The 13,280-nt window shown below is 31.6% G+C and overlaps 2 protein-coding genes across 2 annotated transcripts in view; both read right to left on the reverse strand.

Moving 5' to 3' along the window:
• Positions 1-2,504, reverse strand: part of LOC129218420 (dynein beta chain, ciliary-like) — a 20,851-nt gene extending 18,347 nt beyond the window's left edge. The window contains exon 1 of the mRNA XM_054852678.1: positions 2,441-2,504. Coding sequence (XP_054708653.1) covers positions 2,441-2,470 — 30 coding nt within the window. The 5' untranslated portion in view covers positions 2,471-2,504. The remainder of the gene's footprint in view (positions 1-2,440) is intronic.
• On the reverse strand, positions 2,474-9,814 carry LOC129218429 (dynein axonemal heavy chain 11-like). The gene is made up of 4 exons (XM_054852689.1): positions 9,683-9,814; positions 5,751-5,871; positions 2,521-2,696; positions 2,474-2,480 (listed from the first exon to the last, which is right to left on the reverse strand). Exons 1-4 carry the CDS (start codon positions 9,712-9,714, stop codon positions 2,474-2,476), a joined length of 336 nt encoding a protein of 111 aa, XP_054708664.1. The 5' UTR covers positions 9,715-9,814.
• Positions 9,815-13,280: the final 3,466 nt, after the last annotated feature.

Here is a 13,280-nt window from a genome sequence, read left to right on the forward strand (position 1 = left end):
GATTCCGTTACAACAGGGGACGCATTTCAGCATTTCATTTGGGAGGTCGAGTTTCTCAAATACGAATTGCCTCAGTATAGAACAAAACACATATTGGCTAACAGCAAGTATTATCATGATATGGGAGGAGATTGCATACTTAAAGAGCCCCCAGAAAAGATATTTATTGGTGTGAGGTTTTTTTTTCTCAGTATTTTTAAAGAGTATCTGTGAAAGCATACTATGCATTGAGCAGCTGAAACTTGTTTCTAGCAGAACAAAGTGATGAACACTCATTAAATAGACACACTTAAAGTATGAGCGTAACAATAAAAGTAAAATACCAAGTCATTTTATTGTGAAAATCATGCAGCCACACCACTGCACGGGCCTCTAACCATCATTACGCAGAGCACACAAGAACAAGATATTTAGCATATATGGGGAAATTACGTCGTTAGTTAAAATTAACCATGATTCTTCATCAGTTTTTTTTCTGTTCTGAAAAGGCTTGATGAATTTCTAATAACTTAAAAAACGGAAAACGCTTGCTCAAGTGTTGAAATGTGTCGAGTTTCATCAACCATTACGGAGAACCAGCAAGATTGTTTTTCTTTAACATTGATTGGCGATTTACGTAAATTGAATTTGTTCATTTTTTATCATTCCTCTCAAAAAATTTGGAGGTGCGACCGCCTCCTATTGACCCCCCCTATTTGCCGCCCCTGAGTTACAAGATACATACATACATAAAGGTGAAGCTAATAAAAGCGTGTGAAAAATAAGCACTCATAATTAACGTAATGCATCTATGTTTTTAACAATATTCAAAGAAATAGCTAAAAAAATTTTAAAAGGAAAAAGATCGAATCAAAAGGTTGTGAAAAGCTATATCATTTGTTAAAAAAAAAGAAAGAAATGAATAAAAATAATTGAGATAAAATAAATAAATAAAAAGAATCAGAGTAAAAAAAGTAGCCAATATTTATTTCCAGGCAATGAATTCCATTGACATGCCACAGTGGATCATTTGACTTGCTATACAAGAATAACAAATAGATTTGAAGTCCTGTCAAATAAAATCAATACCCAACATTGATTGAAAAAAAAAAAGAATAAATGCACTAATGACAATAAACTGTTTGATTTTAAAAAAAGGATTTTCCTTTTTACAGAACTATAAAACAATGAAATTTAAAATTCTAAAAGCCTTTGAAAAAACTCGTTGGAGGAAATAGAAATGAGGCAGGGAGGAAACCTAAGACTAACATTGGATCTGCAGAGCTATAAAAAACATTTAACCAACCATATAAGGGTCATTTTCCCTAAACAGCGTAATTTGGACAGGGCAAGGAATGGCATTCACTGTGCCAGGGGAATGACACTTAGAGGAAATAATGCGTTTTACTGACGATATTATAATTTATGTGGGAAAAGGAAACACTACTTTTATGAAATTGAAAAAGATCCAATGTCATGGTGTCCAAAAAGTAGTTATTGTGGTTATTTGTTTCCTTTACATTTTACAGGGGAAGGACGACAGGGGAATGACAAAAATTAAAGCTAACTTATATATTGTCATAACTGCAAACAACAAATATCAATGTCACTTAAAGTAAGGGGGGGAAACTCTATACAAACAAGAGTCAATCATTCATTGAGCGATTATTACAAAATTAAATGAATTATCAAAGACAGGGTAATGACAGTCATGAAAAATACTTATCAAGATTTAACTTGAGATCACCCGAATATACTCGACATCGTATATTTATTCAAAAAGAACTAATTAAGATTATTTCTATGATGAGACCAGAATTCAAAGATTAAATTATGAGTTAATACAACTATTACCAGGTGTGAAAAACATTCATTCCATTCCTCGACAGGGGAATGACAAAAAATCAAAGGACATTTTTTACTATTTTTTTTAAAATAGTGCAAACCTTGAAGAATTTTTTTTTTCTCTTTTACAACATTGCATAACACTTCTTAAGTGGTTAAACAACATTTTCTGTACAAATATGCATGGCTTCCTGAATCTTTAGAGCTGATTTTGCTTTAAGGTGGAGGTAGGGAAACACAGGAGAATGACATTTATCATGTTAAAAAATTATTTAAATGTATAATAATAATAGAGTGTTTGTTTTTACTTATTTTACAAACATAAAAACATGTTGTTAAAGCATTCTAGCGTCAGTTTTATTTCTATACTAGTTAGTTTGTTATTTTGGAGCAAGGACAAGAATTTAGCAGTTTAGAGAAAATGACCCATAAAGTAAAAAATGATTAAAAATAAATGCACAAGTAAAAGAAATTTAAAACCATCTACAGCCTTTGTTCATGATTTTTCAAGTCCTTTCATACTTATATATATATATATATATATATATATATATATATATATATATATATATATATATATATTTCCCCATTATATTCTGCATAAAATATTTTTTACCATCATCATTCCACTTCTTAGAAAGACCATCTTTCAGTAACTTAACAATTTCAGTCCAAGGTTCCTCTATTAAATTCAACTCAAATTCAACTAAATTCGTAGCAAGGTCGTTGAACCATCTTACTATGGAAGCCATCAAGGATCGTGTCTGAAGAAGGTTACCCGCTTTTTCATTGAATAAAATGGCTTCATTGGTCAAAAAATCATCTTTCTTCAGCAGCTTCAAGTATCTTATTTCTTCAATGACATTAGTTATCTGCAAAATAATTAGTCTGTCAAGAAAATTACCCTTACTGGTGACTTAAAATAATGTTAAAACTACATTTAACTTTTGCTCTATTCAAAAAAAAAAAAAAAAATTTGATAATTGCTATAAGTATTATTTTTTAAGTTTTTATTTGCGTGCTGTGACGGCTATACAAATGTATTATGGGCATTAATGTCACTATGGTCAATCTGATTAGCCGATAAACAAAACTTGGTAAGGGCTTTTTTAGTGACTTAAGTCTCATTAAAAGACTTTTAAAGTTAGAAAATCTACTTCAACTTGTTAACATTACAGCATTTCTTTTCTTTCTTTCTTTTTTTTTCTTTTCTTTTTTTTTTTTTTTTGATAACAAAAAAAGAGAAAGCACCAAATTTATTTTTAAACTGAAATATATACTTTTTTTAAATTTATTAGTTTACATTTTAACAAAAACATTCATTACCAATCATGAAGAACAGCCAAAAATATAAGAAGACCTTCCAAACTGGATCTTGTCCGGCATTAAAGTCCCTAGCCAAATGTTCCTACTGTTAACTTTTATCCCACATCTAACTATAGAGAAAATTTTTGAATTTCAAAAAATGGCTCACTCTTAAAATTTTTGTTGAATATCTAACTGTAGTTCTATAAAAACCCATACCTCTTCTCTACATCTTTGATGTTGGCAAAAATAAACTTTTGAACTGGAAGTATCTTTTTCAAAAGTTGCGTGAATAACTATTACATTTAAATTTTTACATATCTTTATTATCCAAATTTTTAGAATTTTTTAATGATTAATCACTTTTTGATTTTCTAAAAAATTTTCAAACTACAGTCGATTTGCGCTACAACGGGATTCGACTTACGCGAAATGGCTATAACACGAGTTTTCACGAGTAACTAATTTTAAAGCTAACGCGAATACCCTCGTCCACAACGCGAAAATTTTTGACAGAATAATTTTGACCGAAAGCAGAAGATTAATTTATCACTCTTTCTTGTTTGTCCTCTTCTTCTGTGCATGCACTGACAAGGGAAAGACTGATAATCTGGTCTGCAGCATGAATCATCATCGTTTTCATATTCATATTTTAAGTTTTAAACAAAGCAGCTAATGCACTTTTTTCCATTAAAAAAATTTTTTTTAACAGCTTTCAAAACAAATGAATAATAATTAAAATTAATAAACTCCTTAAAATAAATACATCATATCAAAAAAAAATCGTTTCTTTTCCCCCTGCTGCCAAAAATAACTTTTTAAATGAATTAATGCATTTACCAAAATAAATAAAAACAATAAAATGTCAACTTAAAGAAATAATTTTCATTGTCAAAAAAAAAAAAAATCGTCTGCGCATATCTTTATGTAGACACATAAATGATTTCGAGTTTATCCGCCGAAAACTGAATACCTAAATTAAAACTTTAGCGTGAAAATAAAAACAAGTTATATCAACAATAATTATTTCACAGTTAAAACCATAACTGTGGAGTCGGAGTCAATCTCATTTTGCGACAAAGGAGTCGGAGTCGAATATCTAAGAATCGGAGTCAGTCATTTGTCCTCCGTGAATAAATTGTTGCCAAAGCTAAGAAATCAGAGTCGAAAACGGGAAGTCGGAGTCCGATTAATTATTGGGCACAATAGTCGGAGTCAGGTGCCCCTATATTCTAGGAGTCAGAGTCTGGAGTTTGGCGTCAAGAGCTATTTCCAACAAAATTTGTTTGAAGTAAATCCGCCTTCAAGTACGGAATCCATTGACTTTCAGTTTCCCCGTAGGCGCTAATGTTAAGGGATTTGAACTGTTCAAAATTGAACGGAAAATTGTTCAAATCAAAAAGATATTTTATATATATGTTTTTCAACAAAAGCTTTTTCCTACAAAGTTTGTTTGAAGCAAATTCGCCTCATAGTTCGGAACTGCCTTGAATTTCCCCGTAGGCGCTAATGTTAAGTTTTTTTGAACTGTTCAAAATTGAACAAAAAATAGTTCAAATCAAAAAGTGAAATATGAGAATGAGGTGTCCTTGTCGAGATCTTTCGAACAAAAAAAAAGTTTGTTCGAATCGGACTATTCATTGAAAAGTTATTAGGGGGGAACAGACAGACAGACCGACAGACATTTTTCCCCATCTCAATACCCTACTTTCCAATTTTTAATTTCTCGATATTTATTTAATTATTTTATTTATTGAGCAATCACGATTGCTTATTGTTCTCATTTGACTGTTTTGATGTCCTATCATTTTATTTTCCCACCGCCACCCTCCGCACCCTGTCACCGTCGAGCGGCTCCTCACGATGCTGCTCCTATAGCGAAAGCCGTCTCCAGGTTGCATCCATGTCCTACACACACGCGCATACATACACAATTACACACACACACACACACATACACACACGCATACACCTACATACACAAATACATACACACACACGCATACATACAGACACCTACACATACACACAAACACATACGCCTACACACACATTCATACAAACAACTACCCACACACTTATGCCAGCACACAGACACAAACACACATGCCTACACACACATACACATAACCCCCACACACAAACACACACGCCTACATGCACACACTTGTGATTGCGAAAAACATTATTTGAATTCAAGATGTCAAAATTCAAATTAATTTTCTTTTTTTTTGACTTCTTTTGTTTTTCACGATATTTTTAAGATGTATTAAGCCTTCTTTCATGCTTTTTCCCTCTTTTTCTGACTTTTACTGGGAAAGTAGGCTAAAAACTGTATCGACTGTACAGTACTATTATAGTGCTGCATTTTATTTTTACTTCATACTACCACAATGTTTTATTTTATGCCTCTTTCTCCCACTTATCATTGATTTTGTGCATCGTAACAATATTTTATGCTGAATAATACAGATTTTTTAAAAATACAGTAAAAATTCACTTCTTTATCTAAGAAATGGTAATACATAGTAAAGAAATGGTTTGAAACAGCTTGAAAAGTGTTTACAAATGAGGAAACAAAATAGAAAACAGAAGACAAATGAAAAAACACAAGTCATTACTTGTAAATCAAGAGTTAAAGTGTAATGATTTTCCGCATCATCAATAAACAATGGTCGATTCAATTTCTGCTCAATATTTTTCAATGTTTCTTTCCATCTTCCAGAAACTGTATTTTGAAACCTGAAATATTAGAAGAGCATTAATTTTTCAAGAACAAGAATTCTGATGCAAAATTTATTCATACAATAATTTAACGTAATTTAAATGAAGTCAAATACAATAAATAATGAAAACCAAGTCTGTTGACTGATTTGCAATATTATTTTAAGAGAAGGTGTAATGTAATTTATTGCATGTCCACAACAAGGTTTGCAATGTCAATCAAAAAGTGTGTACTAGATGCTATTTATATTGATTTTTTTAAAAAAATATTTGATATGGTACTACATGCTGTAACAAAATACATTATCATTCAGACTATTGGACTAGAAGTTGGCTCGCTCAGAGAAAAAATAAGGTTGCTCTAAATAGTAAAATCATCCTCTCAGGGACAAACAAAATATTTGAACATGTAATAATTTGCAATTGTCACATTTGTTTACAATGTTGCATGACTCTAAATATGCTGAAAATAAAATTTAAATCAGAATATAAGTACAAATACAAAAGAGATGACCAGCAACAGCCCCTAAACCTAGTTGGACTGGCCTCAGTCAATTATTTGTTAATTAGTCCAGTCAATGAAGGTAAAAATAGGCTTTGTCACAGCTAATTTAGGGAAAGCTGAATTTTTGCAGGATATTAGCACACCAAGTAAACACTAAAAAAACACAAAGTCCCGACCCCCACCCCTCTTGCTTCCTCCCCCACCCCTTCCGAAACATTGCAAGAGCAGTACTATGATTATACGCTTAAAGCTCAAAAATTAATGATGTTACCGGGGAGTTCCTTTTTTATTTCATTCCTAACAATATTATAAACCAGTGGTGCCCAACCTACGACACACGGGACACATCTGGCCAGTGAAGCTGATCCACATGGCCCGCTGTTTTGTGAAATGTTATAACTCGAAGAGTCCGATTAATGACAATGTTACAAATTAGAAGCCAAATATTTAGAAATAAGTTTCTGAAAAACAGGTTGAATCTAACAAAAGAAGCATCAAGTAATGATAACAACAATTATTGATTTGCAATTTTTTTTTCCTTTTCCGTATTTTCCCATTTCATTTAGAAAAGAGTAAAATATTTTGAACTTTTATATGTGCTTTTATCCCGATAGAACGATTTTAGTATAATCTGCGGCCCTCGGGAGGAAAATGTTGGGGACCACTCTTATAAACAAATTATATTACATACACTTTTTATGTAGATAACTCAGTTTCACCATTTTAATAACTTAATCATTTACAGAAATCTCACTACAAAAAGTAACTTCAACAAATTATAGTTTTTTATCTATACATCTTGGGAAGAAATGTTTAGACAAAATTTATGGGTAATGACAGTCACTTAGCTGAAATGGAGCAACAATATAATGACTTTCACTAAGTTTTACTACCATTGTACAATTTTTTGTCACAAATTTTGTTTGGCTAACTATTTAAGTCTTGCATTAAATAAATCATGAATATAGTAAAACCTGTCACACACACACACACAAGTTGACCACCCTTGTAAGTTGACCACCTGTCTAAGTTGACTGCTTTTTCAGGTACAGAATTAGTCCTATATAATATAAATTAACCTCTATAAGTTGACCACCTGTTTAAGTTGACCACTAAAATAGTGCACTGCAAATGGTCAACTTTCACAGGTTTCACTGTAGTGTATTTCAACTGATTATTTCCTTGCAGCGGATATTATTAATGTTTAATAATACTTTTGGTTATTATTTTTTAGTCTTTTATAAGGGGTCATCTTCTAATGTTTAATGGTTTGGTCCGAAAATATTGTTACAGTGCATTCCACTACAATGTCCACACATTGACGTGCAATCGAACCAAGCTTTGCGACAGATGCAGTTTGTAACTCATTATGTTTTACAATTGCAAGATATTAGTTGGAGAAGTTCACTTAGAGCAGAGGTAATAGCCATGAATTTAGGAATCAGTCTGTTGCTTGAAGTAAATTGCCAACCCCATTCTTCTGCTGAAAGTTTAAAACCTAACCAAGTTTGAATCTGGTGGTAAACCCTAAAAAGATGCTGATGAGCGGCGCCTGAAGTTGGTGGAAGTTTTGCTAAATCAAAATTTGACTTTAGGAACATTTTTGCCATTACTTGCTTATACACAAACTTTTATTCATACTTGGTTAGGTTTTAAACTTTCAGCAGAAGAATGGGGTTCGCAATATACTTCAAGCAACTGATGGACACCTAAGCCCATGACAATTAGCCCTGCTGCTCCAAGTGAACTTCTCCTACTAATGATCTTGCAATTGTAAAACATTGTGTGTTACAAACTGTAGCTGTCGGAAAGCTGGGTTTTGATTGAACGTCTATTTGTGGACACTGTAGTGGAATGCATTGTAACAATATTTTTGGACCAAACATTATTCGGTAGACTATCAGCGACACAAACGAACTATAAACTTTTGTAACAAAATATTTCATTTTCGTTGTAAAACCTTAAAGTAAACGTAATTATATTGATGCTCCATTTCGACTAAATGACTATTGCAGATCATCATTGTATTATTATCTATAAGTTTTGCTCAAACATTTCTTCCCAAGACGTAATGATAAAAAGCTGTTGTTTGTTGAATTTATTTTTTTGTTTTTGTAGTGAGTTTTCTCTCTGTATATGATTAAGCTAGTAAAACGGTGAAACTGGGTTATCTACAAAAAAATGTATGTAACATAATATGTTTATAACAGTGGTCCCCCAATCTTTTTCTTCCCATAAGGGTCGCAGATCATACTAAAATTGTTCTCATGGACTGGAGCACATATAAAATTTCAAAATGATTTACTCTTTTCTAAATGACATGGGAAAATACGAAAAAGGAAAGAAAATTGCAAACAAATTTTTATTATCATTACTGGATGCTTCTTTTGTTAAATGCAACCTATTTTTCATAAACCAATTTCTAAATATTTGGCTCCAAATTTGGAACATTGTCATTAATCGTACTCTCCGAGTTGTAAAATTTCACAAAACAACGGGCCACATGGAGCAGCTTTGCGGGCCGGATGTGTCCCGCGTGCCGTAGGTTGGACACCACTAGTTTATAATATTGTCAGGAATGAAATTAAAAAAAGGAACTCCCGGTAACATCATTTATTTTTGAGCTGTAAGCGTATAATCATAGTACTGCTCTTGCAATGTTTCGGAAGGGGTGAGGGAGGAAGCAAGAGGGGGGGGGGTCGGGACTTTGTGTTTTTACACTTTAAGCACTAACATCCTGCAAAAATTCAGCTTTCTCTTAATTAGTTGCTACACGAAACGCGTATAATCATAGTACTGCACTTGCAATGTTTTGGTGGGGATGGGGAGAAAAGCAAGAGGGGTGGGGTCGGGACTTTGTGTTTTTTTAGTGTATACTTTATGTGCTAGCATCTTGCAAAAATTCAGCTTTCCCTAAATTAGTGTCGACACAAAAAACGTATAATCATAGTACTGCTCTTGCAATGTTTCAGAGGGGGTGGGGCGAAAAGCAAGAGGGGTGGGGGTCGGGACTTTGTGTTTTTTTAGTTTACTTCATGTGCTAACATCCTGCAAAAATTCAGCTTTCCCTAAATTAGTTGCAACACGAAACTTTTATTGACTGGGCTATATCCCCAATGAAGTTCAAGAGCATTCTCAAAATGATTCCCTCCATTGCATTTAATATCATATTCCAATGATCTATAGTAAAGGCCTAAAACCCTACTCATATAATATTTTTCAAAATCTTAAGCTTACTCTAGGATTTAATAACAAGGTATTATTAATTACATAAAACAAGGACAGGAACTAATTGCAAATGATAAAAAAATCTGGAATACTTGCATAATAAGGCATTCTTCAATTTCTTTATACATCTTAAATATTATATGATCATCATCCAGGTCGATAAAACTAGAAAATTAAAATGAGAAACTTATGTCATCAAGAAATGCTTTATTGATAAAAACAGATTTTATATATATCCCCAGTCTTAGTAAACTTCTCCAAAGCACAAAGCTTTATTAGCTTTATTACTTGTTCATTACCTATGAGAAACATCATAATATTTACATGTAATTCTGTGTTGTATATCTTTCACATCAAGGAGGGAGTTAAAAAAAAAGAATTTTCGGTTTAAGTTAAGTTTTAATTTTTCTCACAAATATTCATAAGGAAAAAAAAATAGGCAAAAAAAGTAAAATTAAACTCCAGCTATTTCTATGATTGCACATTCTTTTCTTAATGAAAATCAGTGAGATAAGATGAAACTTCAAACAAGTTTGTGGAAGTTCTCTTTTTGGACTTAATTATTTTTCCTTGCCAGGTAAAAAAAATTTTTGCCAAACAAACACAACTTAAAATCTAAGTAACTTTTAAGAAGTATAAAATAAAGAAATATCATTTTCAGTAATACTTTAAAGCTAAATTAATCGATAGACAAATAGATTAAAACCTAAATTGACTGATGTAATAATAATTTAAGATGTAGATCAGGAGTTAACAAATCTAAGCAAAAATAAAAAAATATATATATATATAAGCAAAAATTTGGTGTCTGCTTTTATGTTTCAAAATTTCGATATTTTACCATAATTTCTACAAAAAACATCATTTAATCACCATTTTTAAAAGCTCCATCATAAATTTTTAAATACATTTTTGAAATGTACAAATACAGCAAAAAATAAAAAGCAAGTATTTGTTCCTGCAACAGATAAGTTAAAATATTCCGAAATACACCTATTAATCATAAATTTATGACATGCTTAAAAGTTGTTAATGTAACATAGAGAGGCAGTACAAAATATTTTGTATATTCCTAATTACATCAGGAATGTCCCCTTTTTCTCAAAATCTGTAAATATATATAAAATGCAATAGTTATTATTATTATTATTTTTTTTTAATAAATAAATTCTGGGAACCTAGAATTGATTAAGTTTGTTTATGCTTATGCCCATGGTTATCTTTTCTGAAGATAATTTAGTATTAAGTCTAGAACTAAACATAATTTTCTTGGATCATATACAAATAAAAATGGTTCTAATTTCAAAAAATTTATATATAAATAAATAATAAGAAGAAAAATAATAACAAAGTTTTAAGTAGACTTTGTAGCATATTTAATCGAAAATTTATTAAATTTCAAATGTTAAGAAAACAAAAACATTTTTTTTTAAAAAGAAGAAAAATGTCTTCGTATAATGGACAACAGAAGTACATTAGTGAGGGCTTAACCAGTTTTTTGTTGCCTTCATAAATACAGAGGAGATAGTCCAGTCAAAATGTGATGCAATGGCAACAAAATTGAACTTTTGCAATAATGCCTTTTTGAAGATTACAGTGGATGATCAAAATTAGGGTGGTTACATGTTATTTCCAAATGGATTTCTTTTTTTAGGGAAAAAACATTCAAAAATCTAAAAATTTAAATCAGTAGACCTCATAAAGAAAAAGGTGGTTTTTGAAATAAGTTTAGAAAGTAAATATTTATAGATGAATCAAAATATTGATTAACATTTATTTAAAATCGACAAAAATGCACTATAGATGAAAATAAGAGCTTACGACTTCTTGATTTGTCTCATGGAGTCAATTGGAATATTTAATTTCTTTTGCAAATCGTTTGCCCACTGAAGAATACCAGACATTTTTGGCAAGTTTTTGTAGGTTACTGGATCTTCTTTCTCTTCAGTATAATTCACTAAGTTAGTATAATTTTCCTTGGCAGCCATGAGTTCCAAATAAATATTAGTCACCATAGATGATACGAGTTTTTTAAATTCAGTATTAGCTATTGGGCGAGTGATAAGATCTTGCAACAAATTCATGAGCTAAAATTAAAATGTGTTAAACTTCACCAAATGACTTTTAAGGAGTTATGCAATAAAATCTTAATCAGAAAGGTTTTTTTCCCAAATGATTATTAACACAAACTTTTGTTCTTAAATCAAATATTTTTTATCCTTAAATGCAGGCTTGCCAAATTTCTGAAATGATCAACTGGGACACTGGACCCCCCTCCCCTCAGATGTTGAATATTTAAAAGGGTATGGTTTTTAGTGTTTTAGAGGGTAGTTCACTCTCAATGAATAATAAATGACACAAGCAGATAAATTTATATATTTTATTTCTTTATAAGTTACTTATTTAAGAAACACTTTGAATGAGGAATAAAAATTTGAGCAATATTTACATGTACATTTATTTCATTAGTTAGAACATTTTTAGGAAGTCTTTTTTGGTTTTAATCTTGTAGTAAAAATTTTCACAAGCAAATCCAGTTTTAGTTCCACATGTTAATGTTACAAATAACAGAGTAGAGTTATTCTGAAAAATCTTTCACAGTTAACCATTTTTAGACTCTTTTGGTTATCTACAGTTAAAATTATCTTTTTCTGCAATGTGAAGTAAACCCACAGGGACATTGGGATTTTGTCTAAAAAATGGGACTGCCTTAGTTAAAGCTGGCTATCTTTAGGATTAATACAGAGCTTTAAACGTGTCGCAAAAATTTTCGGCTCTGGGCCGCAACTCACTGATATTTTATCCAATCCCTTGCATTAGGATTTCTTTAGGGATGCCATAGTTTTAGTAATTTTAGCACACAATCCTGTCTCCAGAACCTTCTTGCACTGTTGAACTGCATCAACCGAACCCAATCTAATAGTTTGGGGTGGGATATGTGCCAGTGGGAAAATATCACTTGTTTTTGTTGATCAGTAGATAAAATTAGTCAAAAAACATATTGCAAACACTTTTTAGAAGATGTTGTCTTACCTTGTTCACAAGATTTCTCTGGAAACAAAAGATGGACTTTCCATCAAGGTTCCACACCTGCACACAGAGCTAAAGACACTTAAGACTGGTGCAAGACACATTTTCCGGACTTTATTTGAGCTCAAGAATGGCCACTGTATTCCCCAGATTTGAACACAATGGATTATTCTGTTTGATCCATCGTAGAGACAAGGGTGTGTGCTAAACCTCATAAAACTTTGGCATCCCAAAAGAAATCCTTATGCAAGGTACAGCATAAAATATCAGTAAGTGAGTTGTGGCCCAGAGTAGAAAATTTTGTGACACGTTTAAAGTTCTGTATTAATCCTAAAAGTAGCCACTTTGAAAATTAGCAAATATATTAGACAAAATAATGTATTCATATTTACTTTGAAGTTCCGTCATAATATTTTCATTAGCATTAAAGTTATGGTGTATTAGGTGTGTCTAAGTTATTTCTTGTCACACTGTACATAGAATACAATTAAGTAGAGTAGCACATTGGGTAACTGATTTTCATGGCTTTGATGACCATAGATTTATGATCATTTTGAATTACTGTGTTGCCCCATAAATTCATGGAAATTCCCTCATACGGTAGAATGTCCTCCTTCAACGCATAGGTGAATGTGGGCTTGCTGACTTAGATCAGGCCCCTGCA

This window comes from Uloborus diversus, chromosome 1 (assembly GCF_026930045.1).
Source record: "Uloborus diversus isolate 005 chromosome 1, Udiv.v.3.1, whole genome shotgun sequence".
Classification (NCBI taxonomy): domain Eukaryota; kingdom Metazoa; phylum Arthropoda; class Arachnida; order Araneae; family Uloboridae; genus Uloborus; species Uloborus diversus.